Source organism: Pinus tabuliformis, chromosome X, assembly GCF_031772625.1.
Source record: "Pinus tabuliformis cultivar Carrire ecotype Pingquan chromosome X, CPIR1, whole genome shotgun sequence".
NCBI classification, from domain to species: domain Eukaryota; kingdom Viridiplantae; phylum Streptophyta; class Pinopsida; order Pinales; family Pinaceae; genus Pinus; species Pinus tabuliformis.
Genome location: NC_142308.1, coordinates 1,666,326,194 through 1,666,349,210, shown reverse-complemented (window position 1 = coordinate 1,666,349,210; position 23,017 = coordinate 1,666,326,194). Strand labels below are relative to the sequence as shown.

General features: G+C 40.4%; 1 protein-coding gene across 3 annotated transcripts in view; it reads right to left on the bottom strand.

Moving 5' to 3' along the window:
* Positions 1-302: 302 nt before the first annotated feature.
* The window catches only part of LOC149146402 (histidinol-phosphate aminotransferase, chloroplastic-like), a 151,207-nt gene continuing 128,492 nt past the window's right edge, over positions 303-23,017 (bottom strand). For 2 of the 3 annotated variants that reach the window (XM_089453390.1, XM_089453391.1), the window contains exons 8-10: positions 21,141-21,283; positions 20,749-20,889; positions 303-712 (exon numbers count right to left, since the gene is read on the bottom strand). In XM_089453390.1, coding sequence (XP_089309516.1) covers positions 581-712; positions 20,749-20,889; positions 21,141-21,283 — 416 coding nt within the window. In that variant the 3' untranslated portion in view covers positions 303-580. The remainder of the gene's footprint in view (positions 713-20,748; positions 20,890-21,140; positions 21,284-23,017) is intronic. The other variant, XM_089453392.1, reaches the window with a different exon arrangement.

Below are 23,017 nucleotides of genomic sequence, written 5' to 3'. Positions count from 1 at the left end.
ATCTACAATTTCTGATAGGTGGTTAATGCCCATTTTTTATACGCACCTTACTTTAAGGATAACGTGTGTGGAGTTTATCATTGGAAGCGTGCTTGTGCAAAGAAAAGCCAAACGTTATATTAGGATAGGGAAAAATGGCTTGGAAATGCTGAAGATCTATCCTTTTCCATTGAAAAAAGGGAATGGGTTAATTCAAACATGGAATTGCTACCTCATACGTCCGATCCAAGTTATCTAAATTTTCGTTACGTCGTAGAGGTCGGGTAACCAATTCGAGTACATCTCTCACACCTTTGGCAATCTGTTTTTGAAGCAATTTTGTATCATAAAATATATATCTTCTACAATTAAATATCATCAAATAGAAGCACGACTATTCCCTACATCTTGTGTTGTTTCTCATGCATATGTACTCTAAAAACCAACACCAAACATATTGTACAGTGTTTCAAAAAATTGTAAGGCATGCTATTGATAATAAGATTAACTTTCACAGAAATCAAAAAACAAGAAGATCTCTCGGTCAATTACTTTGAATGATTGATCCAAAATCTGCTCTGTCAAATGGAGTGGATGTTGATCAAGCTATTAGTCTTAGAGCTCTCATTAAAGCATCCGTGTGTTCTGGCTTCCCCACAGAAATACGAACATACCCCTTCAGTTCGTTGTTATTGTAATGGCGTATCATGACTCCTGCTAGAGAAAGATCCTCCTGTAAAAATTCCATAAGCCGTTTAAGGATTTTGATACAAAGCAGACAATAAATTATAGCAATTTTACCGTCCAAAAGTTCCATCTCAAGCATTATAAAACAAGGCATCCGTTATTCTAACTGGGTCCTTTCATGCAGCAATTTTAACTAATGTAGGTAGATAGTGTTGAAGAATGTAACTAGTGTCGGTCTTCATAATTGTATTTGAGTCATGATGTAAAAAAAAAAATATGGTAAAAGAAAATTTATTTTGAAGCATGTGTTTCAAGCTCTTTCATTTATTTTCTAGGTCATAGTTGTTGAATAATGTAACTAGGTTCGGTCTTCATATTTATATTTGAGTCAAAGAATGAAAAAGAATTTTTTATTATTATTACAATGACTTATTAAAGCATGGGTTTCATGCTTGGGTCATCATCTTATAGGTCAAAGTCTCCATTGAGGACTTCTAGGTTTTATACTAAGTCATTAGAGTTATTGTCCATTTAATGAGACCCTTCTTGGGCTTTTCAATCATGTAAAAAGAATTATTTTTGAGTCAAAAATGTAATTTGTCACCTCCGCACCAAGTCCGCCCTTGCCTGATGAAGTCGGCCTACAACAGGGCAATTCGACCAACAGAAGAGGGCTATATGCAGTTTGATCTATTTGGACATCAACTCAACAAGTTCAATATGTTGATTTCTAGTAGAATCGGATGTGCTCTTAGCCTAAAAATTTGCACGGAGGCTAGGACACATGTATTCCACAATACCCAAAAATCATTTTGGGAAATTCCACCCAGAGACAGTTTTATTAAAATAATTAATTATTTTTAATGGGTGCCTAAGTCTAAACTTAAGAAATTAAAATAATTAAAGTGTACTAATCACACTGAGGGTGAAACTCTTTGTTACACGGGAACTGCTCCCGAGAGGTGGGAAACCCGTTTCAATAGTTCCGGCGTTCCAGGAAGCTTTGGAATTGTATGGGAACGTTACCTTTTTAGCGGAAGCTTCAATGGGAACTTGGGAAAGTTCCGAGAGCTTTGAACACTGTTTTTTTTGGAGTTCTAGCGTTCCCTAGGGTTGGGGTAGAGAAATATGTTGAACTGCCCACAAAGGATGAGCCTATGTTGAAAGTTGAAACCTTCGCAGGAAGAAAGGCCAAAGACATCTTTAACATCGATACCCTTAATTGAGAAATTGGAGCACTCTCTTGATGGGTTAAGAAAGTGTTTGGCACCTCGACGTAAGGGCGATATCTGGGAAGTCATGCTGATGAGTATTTATTTTGTTGTTTATTTATATATATATATATCGCAGAAGATTGTGTGTGCATATTGTATGTTGCAGTGAATGCTTAAACATTAGAGTTGTTTTTTCTCGTAAGAATAACTAGAGAAACATGTCAGAGAACTCCTAATGAACTTGATGTTTTACATATATAAAAAGGAGAGATTCAAGGAGAGAGACACCCAGAGAATATATTTATCTAGAGGAAAGATTATATATTTATTATTTATATATTTAAATTGATTTTAATATTTGAATATTTTGAATCAATATTAATTTTGATTATTATATGAGGTATATAATTAAAAAAATATTTTTAATTTTAAAATTTCTAATTTTTTTTATTTTACCGCTCCTGATTAGCCATTTCCTGTAAATTTTGTGGAAACTTTTAGCCGTTCCGGAAACCCGTGCCCAAGTTTCCAACGTTCCCACGTTCCAGAAACTCATGCAACATATTAAATTATATAATTAAAAAAATATATTTTTTAATTTTAAAAATTTTCATTTTTTTATTATAAAATATTACCGCTCCCGATTAGCCGTTTCCTGTAAATTTTGGGGAAACTTCTAGCCGTTCCAGAAACCCGTACCCAAGTTTCCAACGTTCCCACGTTCCAGAAATTCATGCAACATAGGTGAAACTTCTAGAAGAAGACGGAGATCGAGTCCACATGATCTGAGCCATTGATTAGAACCTAATATGGGTCGTTGATTACTCAACTGGAGTATTATAAGGACTTTGATGGGCATTTGGAAAACACCTTGAGAAAGAGATCAAGGGATTGAATTTCTCATAGAGGGCAGTGCAACAGTTGCTAGAGAGAAGATCGAAGTGATTTCTTGCACGAAGGGGCAGGGAATCAAGATAATTCCGGTTGGAGAGTTTCCTGATCCAAGAGTACATCGCAGAGGAGGCAGAGAGAGATCCAAAAGAGGCAGTGCAAAGGAGGCACAGAGAGATCCAGAAGAGGCAGCGCAGAGGCTACGTTGGGCAGCATAAGGCCAAGCAAAGGCAGCGCAGAGCTTCAGAGGTAGTTCGAATTCGAGCCAAGAGAGATGAGTTTCAGTGCAGGAAGCTAGCGTGTGAGACCGAAAGACCTAAAGTTCGAATCTCTAGACAACAGGAGATCCAAGAAGAGGTGACAGATCCCCAGAGAGGTTGACGCAGTAGCTGCGCAGAGCCAGCATGGGGCTAGTCATCTAGGCCCTAGATCAGTGTCGAATCGAGAGTGATAGTGTGATGTATTTCTCACTAATCTTATGCTAGTCAGATTCTCTGTATTGGATAGCCATTAAGGCATCCAAAGATTGTATTCAGAAAACCACTGTTTAATAATACAAACCCTCAGTTGTTACCCCGGTTTTCCCACATTAGGTTTTTCCAGGGATATTTGTCCAAAAATAACAGTGTCATGTGTTGTGTATTTGTTTCTTGCTCAATTTCTTGTTTCCGCATATAATTTTAATTGGTGAAGCCTGCAATGTATTAGTTTCGGTATTTGTTGTAGGATGCAGTAAATAATTTGTTCAGTAATTCAACAAATAGAAGAAACTTAATCAGTTGTTGCAGTGGAAATTTGGGTCTTCCACATTTTCACATGGTATCAGAGCGCAGGTGAAGCAAGAGAGTAGAGCCAAAAGAGAACAGCGCTGAACAAAAGGAGGGAAGTCGAAGTGTTGCGTAGGCAGCAAATTGAATCCCCAAAGGGATTGCGCAGTCCAGGCCAGGTGTGAAAATTTCTCATGGGAGAATCTCTTTTTGAGTGAGTCGACAGAGAGAAAGATTTCGAAATCGAAGTTTTCTAGTGTCAGAGAGAGGAGTGGAGAAGCATCAACACAGAGAAGTTTTCTGGTGAGACGCAGTTTTCTGCAGCAGTTGCTGGGGTAGAAAAGCGTCCGAAGGGAGGAGACATTGTTGAGGGAATTTTTCCTTAGAGGACTTCCAACCAAGAAGTATGAATTCTCATTTGCTGAGCAGCAGCAGGGAGCAACAAATCTACTGACTCCCGCAGGGAGTGCAAAGGTCAGCCCAGCAGCAACGCAGAGGGGAGAGGAGGCAATTCGACATTTCATTGGCAGAGATGGTAGCTAATGGGTTGCGAGATCAGGATCGGTTGGAAGGTGCATCCAACTACATGATCTGGAAGGCAAGGATCTCATGCCTTCTGGATGAGCACGATCTCAAAGCCTATGTCGACAGTGAGGTCATTGTACCTGCAAAATCTGGTCAAGAAGTACAAGGGAGAGATGGCAAAGGCCAAGTGATTGATCTTCGACAGAGTGAGAGATCATGTAGTGTGTCACACTGCTAGCAAGGATACTGCCCGAAAGATGTGGCAAGCATTGGCTACGTTATACGAAGGATCTTCTGAGCAGCGGAAGATGTACTTGGAGCAAAAGATGAGATCCACGTAGATGCAGAAGGGGGAATGCATTGATCCGTTCCTAATGAAGCTTCAGGGAATCTAAGACTCATTGGTAGTTGTGGGGTCAACACCTCAGCCTACCAAGATGGCGAGGCTGGCCCTGAATTCTGTTTCAGAAGAATCGCAAGTATATGTCCAGAGCATCCTGGGCAGAGAGAGATTATTGGATTGGGAAGGAATGTGGGCTGCTCTTCAACAAGAAGAGATGAGGAGAGACTTAGTCAAGTGCAAACTTGATAGCAGCAACAACAGTGGTACAAAGCCCAAGGAGGAGGAAGAGAATGCAACCCTTGCATCGAAGGGGCAGCAGGAGTAGCGGAGGCAGAGGAAGGACGTCTAGACGATCAAGTGCTTCCGGTGTGGTGAATTTGGTCTCTACGCCACACAATGTCCTCTCAAGAAGAAGGAAAAGGACAAGAAGCATGATCCGAAGGTTGCATCCGCAAAGATCGAGGAAGAGGAATTTGCCATAATTGCCCAGATACCTACAGAGGAGAGGTGGGGTGATCTAGAACTATAAGTTCAAAAGAACTGCAGATGGGCAGGATCATTGAGGAGTCCACCTCTTGGATCAAAACCTTGTTACGAGAGCCCAGACGAGAAGTAGCAAGATGGGCTCGTGTTAGTTGGTGCAGAGGAGTGTTGGAGTGACAGTTGAAGTGGCTAGGAGCGCCAGAGACTGAGCAGCGCAAAGCAGAGTTGGCAGCAGTGCAGTTGGCACAGTACAGAGTCAGTAGCAACGCAAAGGGTTCAGAGGGTCAGCGCAGAGACTAGCAACAGACAGAACTCCAGCAGCAGATGCATTATGTTGAACACCTGTTCAGTAATTTTGGATGCTTTTCCGTTGTTGATGCGGTAGCAGCAGTAAATGGAGAAGGTTGCAGTGCAGATGCAGTGTTGGCAGTGGCAGGGCCAGCAGCAGCACAGATGCAGAATTTAAGAGGGTTGTAATACAGATGTAGTGTTGGCAGTGGCAAGGTCAAAAGCAGTACAGATGCAGCGTTTGCACAGTGGTTGGTGGGCAGCGATGTTAGACATCAACAGTGCAGAGGGAGATGTTACATTGTCTGGGTGATGCTCCAACAGGTTGCATTAGTATAGCATATTCCTCGCTAAGAGGGAGTGTTGATTTCTGGTGAAACCGGATGTGCTCTTAGCCTCAAAATTTGCAAGGAGGCTAGGACACATGTATTCCACAATACCTAGAAATCGTTTTGGAAAATTCCAGTTGGAGACAGTTTTATTAAAATAATTAATTATTTTTAATGGGTGCCTAAGTCTAAACTTAGGAAAATAAAATAATTAAAGGGTATTAATCATATTGGGGCTGAAACTTATAGAAGAAGATGGAGATCGAGTCCAAATGATCTGAGCCATTGATTAGAATCTAATCTCGGTGATTGATTACTGAACTGGAGGATTATAAGGAATTTGATGGCCATTTGGAAAAATAATTGAACAAGAGATCAAGAGATCAAGAGATCAAGAGATCAAATTTCTCAGAGAGGGCAGCGCAGCAGTTTCTAGAGAGAAGATCGAAGTGATTTCTTGCAGTGACGGGTAGGCATAGTTACGGTTGGAGAGTTTCCTGATCTGGGAATACATCGCAGAGGAGGCAGAGAGAGATCCAAAAGACGCAGTGCAAAGGCTACCCTGGGCAGCATAAGGCCAAGAAAACACAGCGCAGAGCTTTAGAGGGAGTTCGAATTCCAGCCAGGAGAGACGAGTTTCAGTGCAGGAAGCCAGGGTGTGAGACCGAAAGGCCTGAAGTTCGAATCTCCAAACAGCAAGAGGTCCGAGAAGAGGTGCAGATCCCCAGAGAGGTTGAAGCAGAACTACGTAGGTTGACGCAGTAGATGCGCAGAGCCAGCGTGAGGCCATTCATCCAGGGCCTCGATCAATGTCGGATCGCCAGTGATAGTGTGAGGTATTTCTCACTAATCTTCTTCCAGTCGAATTCTCTGTATTGGATAGCCAGTAAGGCATCCAAAGATTGTATTCAGAAAACTACTACTTAATAATACAAACCCTCAGTTGTTGCACCAATTTTCCCGCATTGGGTTTTCCAAGGACATTTGTCGAAAAATAATGTTGTCATGTGTTGTGTATTTCTTTCTTGCTCAGTTTCTTGTTTCCGCATATAGATTTAATTGGTGAAGGCTGCAGTGTATTAGTTTCGGTATTTGTTGTAGGATACAGTAAATAATTTGTTTAGTATTTTAACAAATAGAGAAACGTAATCAGTTGTTGCAGTAGAAATTTGGGTCTTCCAAATTTTCACACGATACACATCAAGGAAGTGCAGAAAAAGTGTGAAGTTCAAGGAGAAGAAGGAAGAAGTGTAAGTCGAAGTTTATGAGCTATCTCTCTCTCTTTTTATGCAAAGTTACTAGGCTATTTTCCGGGTCAAAGTTCTGTTGTTATGAAGGTCGAAATTTTGAATGTGTTGTTGGGAGTCTTGGATTATCTCGTCTTAACTACTGAAGGAAGAAGTTTGACTGGGTTTTCCCCTAGATAGGGGTTTTGCCCTAACAGAGTGCCTACATCTTGTGTCTCTTGTTCTTATGATCTTCATACACACATAATTTGGTAATTGCTTGATGAAAGACAATATAATAAAGAAACAAAATAAGAGAAATCTAACCCTAATTCTACGAGCAATGATTTCTCAACATGGTATCAGAGTTGAGGTCAAGGAAGATTGGAGATCTCTTGAAAGAAAGGACTACTCCCTCTATGATAAGATACTTGAAAATGGGATTCACTATTATAGGAAGTTGGATCAAAAGAATCATCTACAACTTATTTAACAAGATCAAAAGAAAAGGGTTTTTTGTTGCACTCGCAAGTTGTTAAAATTGGCAACTAGGGCCAAACTCCATGTGGGTCATCTTATTTATGGCAGTTGATATTTTTCTTGGATCCCTGTCGTCAAGAGGTGTAGGATTGATCTAAAGATCATCTGATTCCGACATGTATTCATGGAGATATGAATTTATTAGTGTTATGGGACAATTCGTCCAAGTCGGCCAGCAACGAAATTGCACCCACTTGTGCTCAATGTTTTAGTATAAAAAGAGGTGGCTTGCTAGTCATTTGAACACACACTCTTCTTGTGATCTCTTCCTCTCCACTTGTCTTTGGGTTTTGGTGGGAGGAGAGATCCTAAGAGACAACGCTGCCCTAATGAAGAGATGCCCTAGATCTGAATGCTGCCATGGGTAAGAAGGATCTACGCAGCCCTAAAGAAGATGCCCTAGCACCTAACGCTGGCAAGGAAATAAAGCCCTAACGCTGCCTAATGAAGATGCCACCTAAACGTAGTCATGGAACAAGGGTTCTAATGTTGTCATGCCCTAAACGCAGAGAGACCTAAACTCTGTCCTAGAAGAATCTACGTTGCAGCCTATCGTTGTCATGGATGACCCTATGAAGATGACCTTAATACAGTCTCCTAGCCGTAGCACTTAAGGAAGTGTCTTATTCGTTGTCCTGGGGAGAGGTCTACACGTTGGTCTAAAAGAGACCTGGCCGCAATTCTGTGTAGCACTCTTAATGTTGGCCTTATTACGCAGCAAGAAGGGACACTTACCTCAGCCCTAATATGTTGTCCTAGGCCGCATTCATTAAGGGTTTGAATGCAGCAAGGGGAGGCCTTTTAGCAAGCCCTAACCGCAGTCTTATGTGTCACGTTAGAGCCCTAGACGCAATCCATGGAGGGAACTTATCCACAATTAAAGAGGACTGTTAGAGGCAGTTTAGGAGGGCTATTAGAGGCAGTTTAGGAGGGTTGTTAGAGGACTGTCATAAGCAATATGTTGGTTGTTGTCCTAGAGAAGCTCTCCGCTACCTGAATATGAAAGAAGCCTAAACAACCATAGCCTAGTTGCTCTGCTAGGTTGCAAGCCATAGCAAGCAGCTAAGGCTGATAAGTGTAAATGGTTGCAGCATATTGAATGATGTATGTGCAGCATAATGATATATATATTACAGCAAGCATGGATGAGTGTATATTGGATGCAGCTTGGTGATAGAGACAGTGTGTTTAGTTGCAACAATGATTAGTGCAGCGTGATGAATGGTGCAGCATAGTGCACAATGATAGTGGTGCAGCATATAGGTGACAGTAAGGATGGGTGCAGCATGGTGCAGTATGGTGCAGAGCAAGTATGGTGCAGCACAATGGTACAGCATGGTGATGATGGGCATGGATGTATCGCAGCAACACGATGCATTGCAGCAGCTTGTTGATGATAATAACTGATCTGTGATGGGAGCAGCAACCTTCAATAAGTTCAAAGGACCAAAGAAGAAGGTTACAATTGTCACAAGATGGGTCACTACAAAAATCAATGTCCGGAGAATCCAAGGAATAAGAAGAGAGCTAGGGATTAAGCAAATGTTACCGATGAAGCTCTAAGAAGAGAAACACTAAACAATCGGAAGTCAAGGACTTATACTATTAACTCCTCTCCCTCACATATCCTTCCTAGTTTTGTATTGTTTTACTTTATGTTTTGATTTCTAGAATTTGTAGGTCTAACATGTCTTGTTAGAACATTTTTGAATTTTTGATAAGTTGTAGGTATCCCTCAAAAAATGGATTAAGAGGGAGCCTTCACCATTTTACCAAAAAGATAATTACCTTGTTTCTTGTCTCCTATCTTATGTTTGATTTCCCTCTCATATCAAGATTTGTTTGTATCATATACTAATAACCTTTTTCTTTATATTGTCTATGGTTAGGAAGATTGCATATTACACAAAGGTTATGGAATATACCTCAAAGGTTAAACTTGAAGCATGGAAGAAGTTTTGTTGCAAAGAAAAGCTCTTCAAGAATTGATGTCCTACAAGGTTTGTTTAGAAACAAATCAACGTATGTTCTAGACTATAATCTTTGTCATAAAAGTTCTCTTCATGTAAAAGGTACAATCATTCTTCTTTTGAAATTTATTTTACATTACCGACATCATCATGTCTAGGGTTTTGAATCACAAAGATTCTTGTTAGGGTGATTAATCATTAGATTAAATCTACCCTCATGATATTATTTATCATTCTTGTGTAACCCTAACTTTTAGGGTTCACTCCAAAATCTTAGCCTCTTGTTGCTAAGGGTATGTCAATGTTGATTATGAAACCCTAGTCTATATAGGGTTGTTGATGGAATCTAGAATTCCTATTCTTTTGATGTTTAGGGTTTTGATATTATAGAAACCCTAGCCCTTTAGGGCTTGTTGTTAATGTCTAAATTATGTATTGAAACCCTAGAACTTTCAGGTTTTGTAAAACCTTGTATAGTAAGATCCTAGTTATGAAGCCCTAAGTGTATGTGTTGGAAAACGTAGCTATGTTCGATCTTCAATAATGACCTTGAGTCATCATGTAATGTACTTGTCAAAAGAATAGAGAAAAAAAAATTATTATTATTATTGTGACTTATTAAAGCATGCATTTCATGCTTGGGTCATCATGTTTTAGGTCAAAGTCCCCATTGAGGACTTTTAGGATTTACTCTGAGTCTATCGAGTCATTGTACATTTAAAGAGACCATTCTTGGGCTTTTGAATCATGTAAAAAGGTTAAGTATTGATTCAAATATGAATTATGTAACCTCCACACCATGTCGGCCTAGAAGAAGATCAAGTTTGCCTAAGGACCCTATTCGACCTCACAAGAAGCCTATAAAATGAAGCTCATCGAATTCATTTGGAGCATCATTCTCTCACACAAGTTCGAAATCTCTTGTAGTTGGGAAAAGGTGCGAAGTTCCCTTATAGCGGGGAAAAAGTGCGAAGTCTATTATTGGGAAGCCGAAGTGAATGCAAGTTTGGGGAAGTCTAAGGAGAAAGGAAAAATCAAAATTTTGGTGTGTCTCTCTCTCTCTGTTTCGTGGTCTGGATTGGGAGATCGAAGTCTCCTATGTTTTGTTGTTGCCGAAAGCTACTGCCTACTCGAAGTCGCTGGAAGGGGTCGAAGATCTGGGAGGTTGACTTGGTGCAGAGGGAAAGTCTAGTCTTGGTCTAGGGTGAAGAGTCTCAAAGAATACTATTGAAAGGAAGAATTATCTTGATTGGGTTGTTGGGCGTAGGATCCCCCAAGGGAAGTTTTGGGGCTTAAAACCCAAATTTTGACTATATCTAATGTAAAGACTCCACGTTTTGTGGGCGCGAAGCGCGAGCTTGTAAATGAATCATAGGGTTGTCCGCCCTCATTTTTGTAATGTAATGTCGACTTTAAAGATCTACCCATGGTTCGCGGACCATGGGATTGTATAAATAGAGCGAGGATCTAAGTTATAAGTTAGGAATAGAAATAGAAAGAGAAATGATGAAGAACCGAGCAGGGAAGGTTGAGTCTGTAACCGATTGAAGCATTAATAAATAGAAGTTTTATACCATTACTGAGTATTTATTTACTGTTTTCTGCATTGAATGGGTTGGGTATAAATTACATTTATGTTGTTTATATGATGCGCGAACATATATGATTGTGTTGATTATGTGAATATAAGATAAAGTATCTGTTTACGCGAAGTTAACTAACAGTTATAAGAAGATAAGTAAGATCCGTGGTTTAACTTGGGGAAATAGCGCAGATTGCTGCGTTAGCAGCGCAAAAACTCATCAGCCCTTGGTTAGGGCTACGCAAAGGCGATTATAACAGATCGCGAAGGCCTCGCAGGTCAGGGCAGTGCGCGAAGTGACCTGCACGAAGCCATTCACAGTTGGACTAAATCGACCCCTCAGACATCTCAAGGGTGCGGAAACCTGATTCCAACATCCCCCCATACTACTTCGGGTGAGACCTTAGTGCGCGCTCCGCGGGCTGTTACCGAAAGGGCCAGTAGTGTAGGGATTTGTTTGGCTAATTAACTCCGAACCTGGGTCAAGCCCCCTCAAGCCAACAAATGGTTCCGTTGCCGAGACCAGAATCTGCATAGAGATGTCCGATGTCGTATCATTGGAATCCAACTAAGAAGGAAATTGAAGGTTGGTTGGACAGGAGGATTCACGAGTTCGTGGCACAGGAGAACAGGAATCCACGACTGACAAAAGAAGAGTGGTTAGATTGGAATCCACAAGATCTTTTTTGCATCTTTCCCTACTGAGTTATACGAGTGGATCGCGAAGCTAGCAGATAGCTAAGGAAGGTGGAAGCTCGACAGTCCTATTGTGTGGACCCCAGAGTTGGTGCGCAGATTGGAAGCATCGGAGGATAAGATCACCGCGCAGATGGAAAAGTTGTTGAAAAAAGATGTCACGTTCTGCTAGAACGGTGATTGTAAGAAAAGCCTACATGTATTGAAAGAAAAGATGGTCACTGCGTCGATCCTGGTCTTCCCGAACTAGGAGGAAGAGTTTCACGTCCATGTTGACGCGTCGAGTATAGTGCTGGGGGCAGTATTAACACAGGAGGGTGGAGAAGGCTTGGATCACCCTATAGCGTTCGCAGGTCGCAGATTATCTAAAGCAAAAAAGAATTATTCCACCACTGAACACAAGGGACTGGCTATGGTGTATGCGCTCCAGAAATATCGGCACTACTCGCCACGGGGACACTTCAAAATGTATACAAATATTACGCGCTAAAATACTTGGTCAATAAGCCTGTGTTAGGGGGGCGCATGTGCAAATGGCTTTTATTGTTCTAAGAATATGATTTTGAAGTTGTTGTGAAACCTAGACAATTGAACGCAGGACCGGATCATCGTCGTGCATTGAGACAGGAGAGAAACCTACTAGTCTGGAGGAAGGATTACCTGACGCACAGCTCTTTGTTGTGCGCGTAGCGAATGGACATTTTGAAGGGGCCTCACCCAGGTTCGGAGTTAATTAGCCAAACAAATCCCTACACTACTGGCCCTTTCGGCAACAGCCCGCGGAGCGCAGACTGAGGTCTCACCCGAAGCAGTATGGGGGGACGCCAAAACCAGGCTATGAAACCGGATTCGTCCAAAATAAGCCACGTGTCCGAATCCGACACGATTCGATGGGAATTCGAATCCTAAAATGGGACACCACGTGTCCTAACAGGACACCATCAAATCCCGGTCGTGTCCCGATTTTGGGATTCAAATCCCAAAAAAGTGAGGGTTTGTGAGGTTTATGAGGGAGGGTTTATGAGGTTTATGAGGGTTTATGGGGTTTGTGAGGGTTTATGGGGTTTGTGAGGGTTTATGAGGTTTATGAGGTTTGTGAGGTTTGTGAGGGTTTATGAGGTTTGGGAGGGTTTATGAGGTTTATGAGGGTTTATGAGGTTTGTGAGGGTTTATGCAGATATTTGAATTTTGTATGTACTATGCATGCTATAATGTTACTAACTTACTTTGTAAACAGTAAAACTAACATCTAGATGAAGATCTATGTTTGAAATCAATGAATTTGTATCATTAATGAGAATTTGTGTAAGAAATATCTAATTTTTAATATATATATATATATATAACGAATCCTACGTGTCCTATTCCGGGGGGTCAACATGTCCGAATCCGACACTCGAATCCCCGTATCCTACGAATCCCGAATCCCCATGTCAAGTGACTTAGGAACCAGGTTTCCGCACCCTTGAGATGTCTAAGGGGTCAATTTAGTCCAACTGTGAATGGATTCGCGCAGGTCACTTCGCGCACTGCCCTAACCTGCGAGGCCTTCGCGATCTATTATAATCGCCTTTGCGCAGCCCTAACCAGGGGCTAAGGAGCTTTCGCACTACTAAGGCAGCGATTTGCGCTATTTCCCCAAGTTACACCACGGATCTTACTTATCTTCTTATAACTGTTAGTTAACTTCGCGTAAACAGATACTTTATCTTATATTCACTTAATCAACACAATCATATATGTTCGTGCATCATATAAACAACAGAAATGTAATTTATACCCAATACATTCAATGCAGAAAACAGTAAATAAATACACAGGAATGGTATAAAACTTCTCTTTATTAATGCTTCAATCAGTTACAGATTCAACCTAACCTGCGCACTCAGCTGCAGGGGTCCGCACACTCAGCTGCGAACTACTAGACCTCTACGCACTGAGCTGCAGGGGTTCACGCACTCAGCTGCGAACTACTAGGCCTTTGCGCACTCAGTTGCAGAGCCTTCCCCTACTCTACGACCCAAAGACTCTACTCTACACTTCAGACAAGATCCAATGCTTCATCATTTCTCTTTCAATTTCTATTCCTAATTTACAACTTAGAGCCTCGCTCTATTTATACAATCCCATGCGGACCATGGGTAAATCTCTAAAGCAGACATTACATTACAAAAATGAGGGCGTACAACCCTATGACTCATTTACAAGCTCGCGCTCCGTGCCCACAAAACGCGAAGTCTTTACATCGGATTTAGTCAAGATCTGGGCTTTGAGCCCCAAAACTTCCCTTGGGAGATCTCGCACCCAACAGGCCCCCAACACAAACATCGTGACTCGCCCTCCAGTCACTGTTGGTGCGGAGATCTTCGCGCGAAGACCTCCCAACTCTGCCTGGACCGCTGCAAGGTCGGCAGCACACTGAGCAGCTGCTTGATGCACTTCCTGGACGCGTTGTTCAGAGAATGTTGTCGCTGAATTGCTGCCCTAAACCTGGTTATAGTCCCGGGCCTCCTTTCAGCTGCCTAGAGCGCTAACACTGTTCTTCGGTCTGCTAGTCGGGCCACCCGTGTATGGCTTCAACCGACTGCCATTCACTTTTCCTAGGAAAGGTTCTCCATTTAACTTTACCAATTGCACCACGCCTCCATCTGTGACCTCCTTAATAACATACGGTCCCAACCAATGCATTCTGAATTTTCCCGGGAATTTATCAAAATTACTATCATACAGTAACACCAAATCGTTCACCTTGAAGGTGTGCAACTTAATATGTCGATCGTGCCAGGCCTTTTCGTGCTGCTTTTGTACCTGTTGGTGAAAGCCAGCCAAAAATCGTTCTTCCTCGAGTTCCTCCAACTGCGCGAGCCTCTCCTCCAGGGCTCCGCGATCTGTCATACCTGTGAGCGTTGCTATGCGCAGACTAGGCACGATGTATTCCATCAACATTACGACTTCCACTCCATAGACCAGCCAGAAAGGTGTCTGCCCCGTTAGTTTCTTGCATGTCGTCCTATAAGCCCATAATACTACAGGTACGCACAGGTCCCAATCACTTCGTTGCGCGTTGCATACTTTGGTTAGCGCAGTGTCCAATGCTTTGTTAAATGCTTCTACTGTCTCGTTAGCTTGTGGGTGATACAGTGTGCTTTTCTGATGATACACCTGAAACTCTTCTGTCAGCGCGTTGATTGTCTCATTCAGGAAATGTGTACTGCGGTCGCTCATCAAGATCTTCAGACATCCAAATCGTGTCAATATGTGTTCAAATAGAAACTTCGCGGCCGTGCAATCTTTTACCGACTGCGCTTCTGCCCAACGAGTCAAGTACTCTATCGCAGTGATAATATATCTCGCGCCCGTTTTTCCTTGAGGTTTGATAGGTCCTACAAAGTCGATTGCCCACTTTTCAAAGGGCTGCAGCGTCATTTGCGGATTCAAAGGCATCTCGTCCCTCCGCGATGGTTTACTTGTTCTTTGACATACATCACAGGCCTTGCAATGTGCTTTTGAATCCTGATGAAGGGTCGGCCACCACAACCCTGCGCAGAGAATCTTCTGCGCGGTCGCTCTCCCTGCATAATGTCCTCCCGTAGCGCCCCCATGAGCGTTCGCGAGGATATTGCTTCATTCAAATTCAGGTACATACCTTCGCAGTATCTCATCATTCCCCATCTTATATAGGTGCCCCGCAATGACAGAGAAATCTGCTGTGCGCACCACTAGTTCCTTCTTCTGCTGGACGGAGTACTCTTTCGGCACAGTTCCAGTCGTAAGAAAGTGGATTATATCTTCAAAATGTCCATCCATTACGCGCACAACAAAGAGTTCTACGCGGAGTCTTTACATCAGATTTAGTCAAAATCTGGGCAAGACCCAAAACTTCCCTTGGGGGATCCCGCGCCCAACATGGGTTTTCCCATCGAGGGGGGTTTTCCCTGGCATGGGCCTATATCTTGTCTCTTGTTTTGTGATCTTCATACACACATAATATGGTAATTTCTTGATGAAAGATAAGATAATAAAGAAGTAAAAGAAGCCAACACACTCACAAGTAATTATCAAGAAAGGAGAATCAAATCCTAATATAATTACTTTGATTTTCCAATAGTATGTTCATATGCTTGATCCAAACCCTAGCCCGATGAAAATTGTTGATGTATTGATGTTTGTGTCCTGGGTTTACCTAGTACATATGAACATTGATATAAAATGCTAGTACGTGATAATGAAATCCTAGATATGTATATATGAGTATGGTAACCTAATTGGTGATACTCATGTTTTAGTTTGTGAATTCTAGGGTTTGTAACAAAGCCCTAGTAAAGATTAATATTCTAGGATGTGATTGTTTTCTGATATAGTTTTGATAAAATCTCGGGTTTGCAACAAACCTTGGTAGAGTCTAGCATGTAAATTGTGAAATTTGGTGAAACCTTATATTTGATTGAATTATCGATATCTAAGGCTTTGTGTCTCGAAGATGGGGTCTAGGATTTATGACAAAACCCTAGAAAGAAGTTGAAGTCTAGTATGTAAAAAGATGTGTCTCTTGTTGATTATGAACCTAACTTAGTTCAGGTGTTTGATATCTAAAGTATAAATACTTCCATTGTAGTAACATGATTCTGATCTAGTTAACTTCATGCTTTTGTATGTTCGTACTTGCTATTAAAAGTTTTGCAGGTACATAATCTTCAAGATATTGAAAATGTTCATAAGTAAAGATGACTTGATAATATTGATAAGAATGATGAAGGAAGTTATGTGAACCTTGATACCATAAGAAATAATAGAAGCCATGAAAGTTCTTCGATGTTACAATAGAAGAAAGGGTATATCTCCCCAGTGAAGAGGGAGGGCGTATTATGATAGTGAATTCTTTGAAGTAAGCAAAAGTACTATCGATAAATGTTCATGAAGTTGCAAACAAAATATCTGAAGATGTATTTGGTGCTGCTGAAGAAATGAAAGAATAAGAAAGCTTCCGACAAATTGTATATAACATGAGGCTGAAAGTAGCATCAGAATGATTGAGGACCCCGAAGGTTTGTGTTTATTTGTATGTATATTTGAAAGTTTATTATTGATTGGGGTTTGTGTTTGTACAAGTAAATCTCTCCATAAAAAGGTTGAACACTCTGGAAGTATGCTTGGACCAATGGATATATCTAGTTTGATGGGGGCAGTTGAAGCATCTAATACGGGATGCTTGGGAGAACATCTAGCTGGCCTATGTGTTGATGTTTATATCCCGAAGAGGGGGGGTGGCGTTGGTCATGGAGATTTGACCTTGGATATGTACCTAGAACCCTAGGTTGATGGTTAGCTAGTAAGCCTAATGGTACCTAGAGTGGCTGAAAGCTTGAGTCCATCTTAGTCCCACCCAGATAGAATACCTTGGTTAGGTTTCTAGTCCGCAACACTGAGTGTGCTAGAACTCTTCGTAGTTCATAGTATTTGAGTCATAATGAAATATATTTGTCAAAGGAAAGAAAAAGAAAAATTATTATTAAAGAAATTAGCATTAAAGCATGGGTTTCATGCTTGGGTCAATTGCTTTTAGGTCAAAGCCTCCATTGAAGGCTTCTAGGGTTTATGTCAAATGTCCTTGTCCATGTCATATTGTAAAAGACCCTTCTTGGTCTCTATTTGTCAAAGAAGAAATTTATTTTATTGTAAAATAGGTCAATTAGGCCTCCTCCACCAAGTCGGCCTCAAATTGGACAAGTCGACCTAAACAGAGGGGCAAAAACTCCTATATAAAGGCAGCAACTTGACCTCATTTGTCACTCACACTCACAAGTTTGATCTGCAACTTCTGGGGCCAGAAAAAGTGTGAATTTCAAGGAAAGAAGAGGAAAGGGCTAGCGAAGGAGAGCTCTCTCGAGCATAATAAGTCAAAATTCTCTCTCTCTCTCTCTCACACACACACACACACACACACGTGTGAAGCTGTGAAGTAGACGGAGGGGCCGAAAACTACAGAGTTGAAGCTTGGCCGAAATTTTGTAGTTGGGGGTCGAAATTTTGTAGCTAGGAAGTCGAATTTTTGGATTGTTGTTAGGCTGAAGTTGTTGGATAAAAAGAGATTACTAAATCATCTTGAAAGGCTCACCTGGTGCAGGAGGAAGGGTTGTTCGTCTAAGGTCTTGGTCTATCTCTTTTGAATCTACTGAAGGTAGAGTTTTTGATTGGGTTTTCCCCTATATAGGGGCTTTAGCCCTGGCTAAGTACCTACTTCTGGTATCCCTGATCTTCATGTTTTTGCTTTGATAATTACTTGATGAGAAGAAGATAAAGAAAGAAAATAAAAAAGTTAATAAGAACATAATAATATCACAAGTAATTATCAGCATAAGAAAATCTTTCTGCCTTTCAGATTTTCTAACATTTACAAGATTAAACATGACGTTGATGGAAGCATAGACAAATACAAAAATACAAGGCAAGATTTGTTGCAAGGGGTTTCTCACAAAAGGAAGGAATAGACTACGTAGAAACTTTTGCTCCTACTGCTAGGTATACTTCTATTAGATCTTTGGTTTCATTAGCAACCACCATGGGATGGAATATACATCAAATGGATGTCAAAATAGTGTTCCTAAATGGAACAATTGATGAAGAAGTATACATTGAGCAATCAGAAGGTTTTGAGATCAATAACAAGGAAACTCATGTTTGTAGATTACATAAAGCCCTATATGGCTTGAAGCAAGCTCCTAGGGCCTAGTAAAAAAGAATGGATGTCTATCTTCTATATGTGGATGATTTATTTGTTACAAGCACGGAATTCTAGAATGTAAGAAGATGTTGGCAGCTAAATTTGAAATGAAGGATCTAGGACCTATGCATTACTACTTGTGCTTGGAAGTTTGGTAGAAACCTGGTGAAATATATCTTGGTCAAGGAAAGTACATAATCAAGATGTTACAAAAGTTCGGTATGATGGATTCCAAGCCTATGAAAACTCCCATGATCACAAATCTCAAGAAATTAAGAAGTTTCGATTCTAGTCCTATTGATCCCACAAGTTACCGAAAGTTGGTTGGCTCCTTGACATATTTGGTGAACACAAGACCTGATATATGCTTTGTTGTGTAAATGTTCTAAGTAAATTTCAAATGGAACCTCGTCATGATCATTGGATAACAGCAAAGCACACTTTGAGATACCTACATGGAACTATTCATCACTGCCTAAAATATGATGGGAAGGAAATTTGATTAACAGGTTTTACCGATTCTAATTGTGATGGCAATGAAACAGATGGAAGAAGCACTATTGGTGGTTGTTTTAGTTTGGGATCCGTAATGATTTCATGGATGACTAGAAAGCAAGATTCAATTGCCTTGACTAGTGTTAAGGCCGAATATGTTGTTGCATGTGAAGTAGGAAAGGAAGCAGTTTGGTGAAGAAAACTCCTATCAAATTTGTTTGGAGGACCACTAGATCCTACTGTGATAAACTGTGATAATCAAAACAGCATCAAGATGTTTGAAGATCCCGTATTCCATTCCAGGAAAAAGAACATTAACAACAAGTACCACTACATTACAAATTTGGTGTAGGATTGGGTCGTGAAGCTACAATATATTCCAACAAATGAGTAGGTAGTTGATGTGTTGACGAAGTCTCTTCCAAATAAGAAGTTTGAATATTTCAGAAGCATGCTTGGATTGGTTGATATTCTAGATTTAGTAGACAAGGAGAGAGGAAGCTTCTTGGGGCAACAAGATGCTTGGGAGGACATTTGGATGGATTGTGATGATGTCTAGATCCCGAAGTAGGGAAGGTGTCATTGGTCTTAGAGCTCTGACCTTGGATACGCACCTAGATCCCTAGGTTGGTGTTAGAGTAGAAGCCCGATAGTACCTATAGAAGCTGAAGCTTGGAACACACCCTAGTCCCACCCGCTTAGATACCCTAGTCAGGATCTAATCTGTAGCACTATGCGTGCCGTGTCTCTTCATAGATCATATCATTTTGAGTTTATCCATGTACCCTTGTATAAATGTAATGTTGAAGGAGGTAAGTAGTGCCAGTCATCATAATTGTATTTGAGTCATAATGTCAAAAGAAATTTTTATTGTAAATGAAAAATTTATTTTGAAGCATGGGTTTCATGTTCTTTCATTTGTTTTCTAGGTCATAGCCTCCATTGAAGGCTTCGAGGTTTTGTCAAGACTCCAGAGAGTCATTTTCATATTTATTAGAACCTTCTTGGGCTTTTGCATCATGTAAAGAAATTTATTTTTGAGTCAAAATAGTCATTTTGTCCCTCCTCACCAAGTTGGACTTGTCCTGGAAAAGTCAGCCCTATTGGAGGCAATTCAACCCTGTGGAAGCAGTATAAATAGAGGCAGCTCGACTCATTTGGAAACACACTCACACAAGTTTGATCTACAAGAAAAAGAGGACAAAAAAGAGAGTGAATTGCAAGAGAAGAAGACCTAATTCAAGGAAGAAGGAAAATCAAAGTTTCTAGGCATCTCTTTCTCACATGTGTGAAAATTTTAGGGTTTTTGGACGAGTAGCTGGGGGCCGAAAATTCTGATGTAGCTGCAGGTCTGAAATTCTGTAACTGGGGCCAAAATTCTAGATTGAAGCTGCTTATAGGGAGCTGACACTTGGAGATTGTGATAGAATACATCTACTTGAAGGAAGGGCTGACTTGGTGATTGGAGGAGGTCTTTGTCTAGGTCAAAAAGGGTCTTGAATTGTCTCATCTTGATTTGAATCTACTAGTGGAAGAGTTTGACTAGGTTTTCCCCTTAATAGGGGTTTTGCCCTGGCTAAGTGCCTATATCTTGTGTTCCTTGTTCTTGTGATCTTCATACATTTTATTTGGTAATTGTTTGATGAAAGATAACATAATTATGAAGTAAAAGATAAATCACAAGTAATTATCAAGGAATGAGGAATTAAACCATAATATCTACATGCATTGATTTCTTAACAAATAAGGCCCATAGTAAAAATTCAGATACAATAATTAAATGCATCCATGCAAAGGTGAAGATCCTTTTTGTATTTGGAAGGGTGCAAGAACAAAATACACCACCAATATAGGAATAGACAAATTAGTCATCCATCTCTCAAAGGTAATTGATAGCCTAGCAAAGGAAATTATGTAATTTGTAGTAAAGGATAATATGTAACTATACATATCACATAGCTTTTATAGATAAACACCATCAAGTAGTCACTAACTTCATAAGGAAGCCATACCTTTACTTTTTTGGCATCCTTTCCATGAGTGACTGCACAAAGAATGAAATTTGAGTAGCTAGGATAAGGTTCCAAAAATGGCACTTCTTGCAGCAGGGAATATAGTCTCCCCTTTTCATTCATCAGTGCTTCTTTCACTTTCTAAAATGCACATAACAGAAATGTAATTTGTCAAATCAAAACGAAAGAATAATGGCAGGAAAATAGCATAGTAATCACTTGAATTTGGGATCTAGCAATACAAGGAGCATTATACAAAATAGCAAGCCAAGCCAAAGCCACTGGCATATTTTTGTTTCTTACGATGGATGCCGTTGACAAATTTTTGCAATGGTTATCGAAACTGTCTTGGTTATTAAAGCCTCCATAAACATAAGACAATAATCCATTACCTGTAAATAAGCTGGATTTTTAAGTGCCGCACAGGCAGCAACTTCTGCTGCAACAGAAACATTGTATGGTTGCTTTGCTCTCCATAGGTATTCGATAATGCTCAATGGAAAAGCTCCATATCCTACTCGAAGGCCAGCTAAACCTGTACACAGAGTTGATATCTACAATAAGCCTACTACTGATTCCTAGTTATCTGACATTTATTTCCCAAGAACAGAAATCTTGAGAAGAGAAGTGCATACAAAACCCAGTACAAGAATCCTCAGAGACAACATACACCAGATTGTGGACCAAGAAAAGCAGTACTAAGGTAAACACTTATTTGTGCTAAGGTTTTAAATTATCCAAAATAAGCATGAATAACTCAAATAATTTAGAAACTATAATTAAAAAGGTATGGCTTATAGTGTCATGCATTCTGAGATGAGGAAATATTTTGAAAGAATAAAGGGGTTTCTCATCAAAGAAAAACTACTCAAATAGAACTTTAACAAAACCACTAAAGACAAAAACAATGTTTCTGATAAAAAAAATTGCACCAAAGCTACCATGAAGCTGAACATGCTCTAAACAGCCTATGAGGAAGCAAATTGATGTCAGTCCATTGTTTATAAAATTTTACGAAAATTGACAAAATTCCACATGGCATCCATCTTGCCTCAGTAAAGTTGAGAAATCCTGACTGATGTCCTTACTATACAAAAAACAATATTGCATAATAAAACTGTGAAGAGATGAAATGCTTTCGGAATTTGTTTTCTTAGTTATAAAATAATTCCTGAATCCCAATGCATGAAAGTTTTGAAAATAGTTAGTTCTGACCTACAAAGAGTGGGGCCTGATAGAAAATTCAATAACGTATAATATTATGTCTTATTCTTAGAATTAACATGCAACAAGGAAATAATCTACAAAATCCACTCCAATAAACAAGACCAACCTGTAAAACAGATACCAGGCCACTAACTGAAGTGCTTTGGCTCCAACAATGCTCAAGTAAGCCTTCCATTCAATTATCCATGGCAACCAAAAGGTCATCTTATTTTCTATTTATTTTCATTTTAAAATTTTATTCACAATTATATAAGTCAGGAAAACATTTACAGCCATAAACTCAATAAACAAAACCATATTGTCAGCAGGTAACTGGTGGCATAGACTCTGCTGCTGGAGAGTATGTCCACTAGATTGGGGGGACGTGTCCCCAATTTTGGACACAAACATCCCCAGGCAGTGGGGGCATCCTGTGATCTGTCGGGGAGGGGGGCCATTCCCTCAAGTCCCCAGAAATTGAGCGATAGCTCCTTTATCAGGGGACATCCCTCACAGAAAATGCCAGAAACACATCAAAAGATTTTTTTAGAAACCGTGTTTTTGGAGGGAGAAAGGGAAGCCCCAGAGACAAACATAGACATCTCTGCAGGGCCCAATATATCTGCAAAAAAAACCACTAAATTTTATTTTATCATGCAGTTATTGTTTATGTTTCCAACAGCAGCAGACAAGGAGGCAATGTGGGGTTTTCTGAGCTAATATTTTAGCGGAGATCAATTTGTGGTGCCCAACAGAAGCATCAAAAGTCAAAAACTCCTCTAGCCAAGTGCTTTTTAATATTTATCTATTTGGGTACAGATTTCTGACTCTGGCAACTGTTACCGCTCAAACTAGCAGGGGACCTAAAGGGGAAACCCTAAGGGCAAATGCTAGGCCAAGGGAAACAATGGAGTCTCGTCACCTCAGCTAAGGCTCCCTTCTATTTACGACTTTCACCGATGGGAGGAGACCCGATATGTATGGAGTCACCAATGACTAACAAGTTAATGGATATGAGTGACCCAGACCCTTTCCGAGAAGGTTTTGAAGAATGGGGCTTACT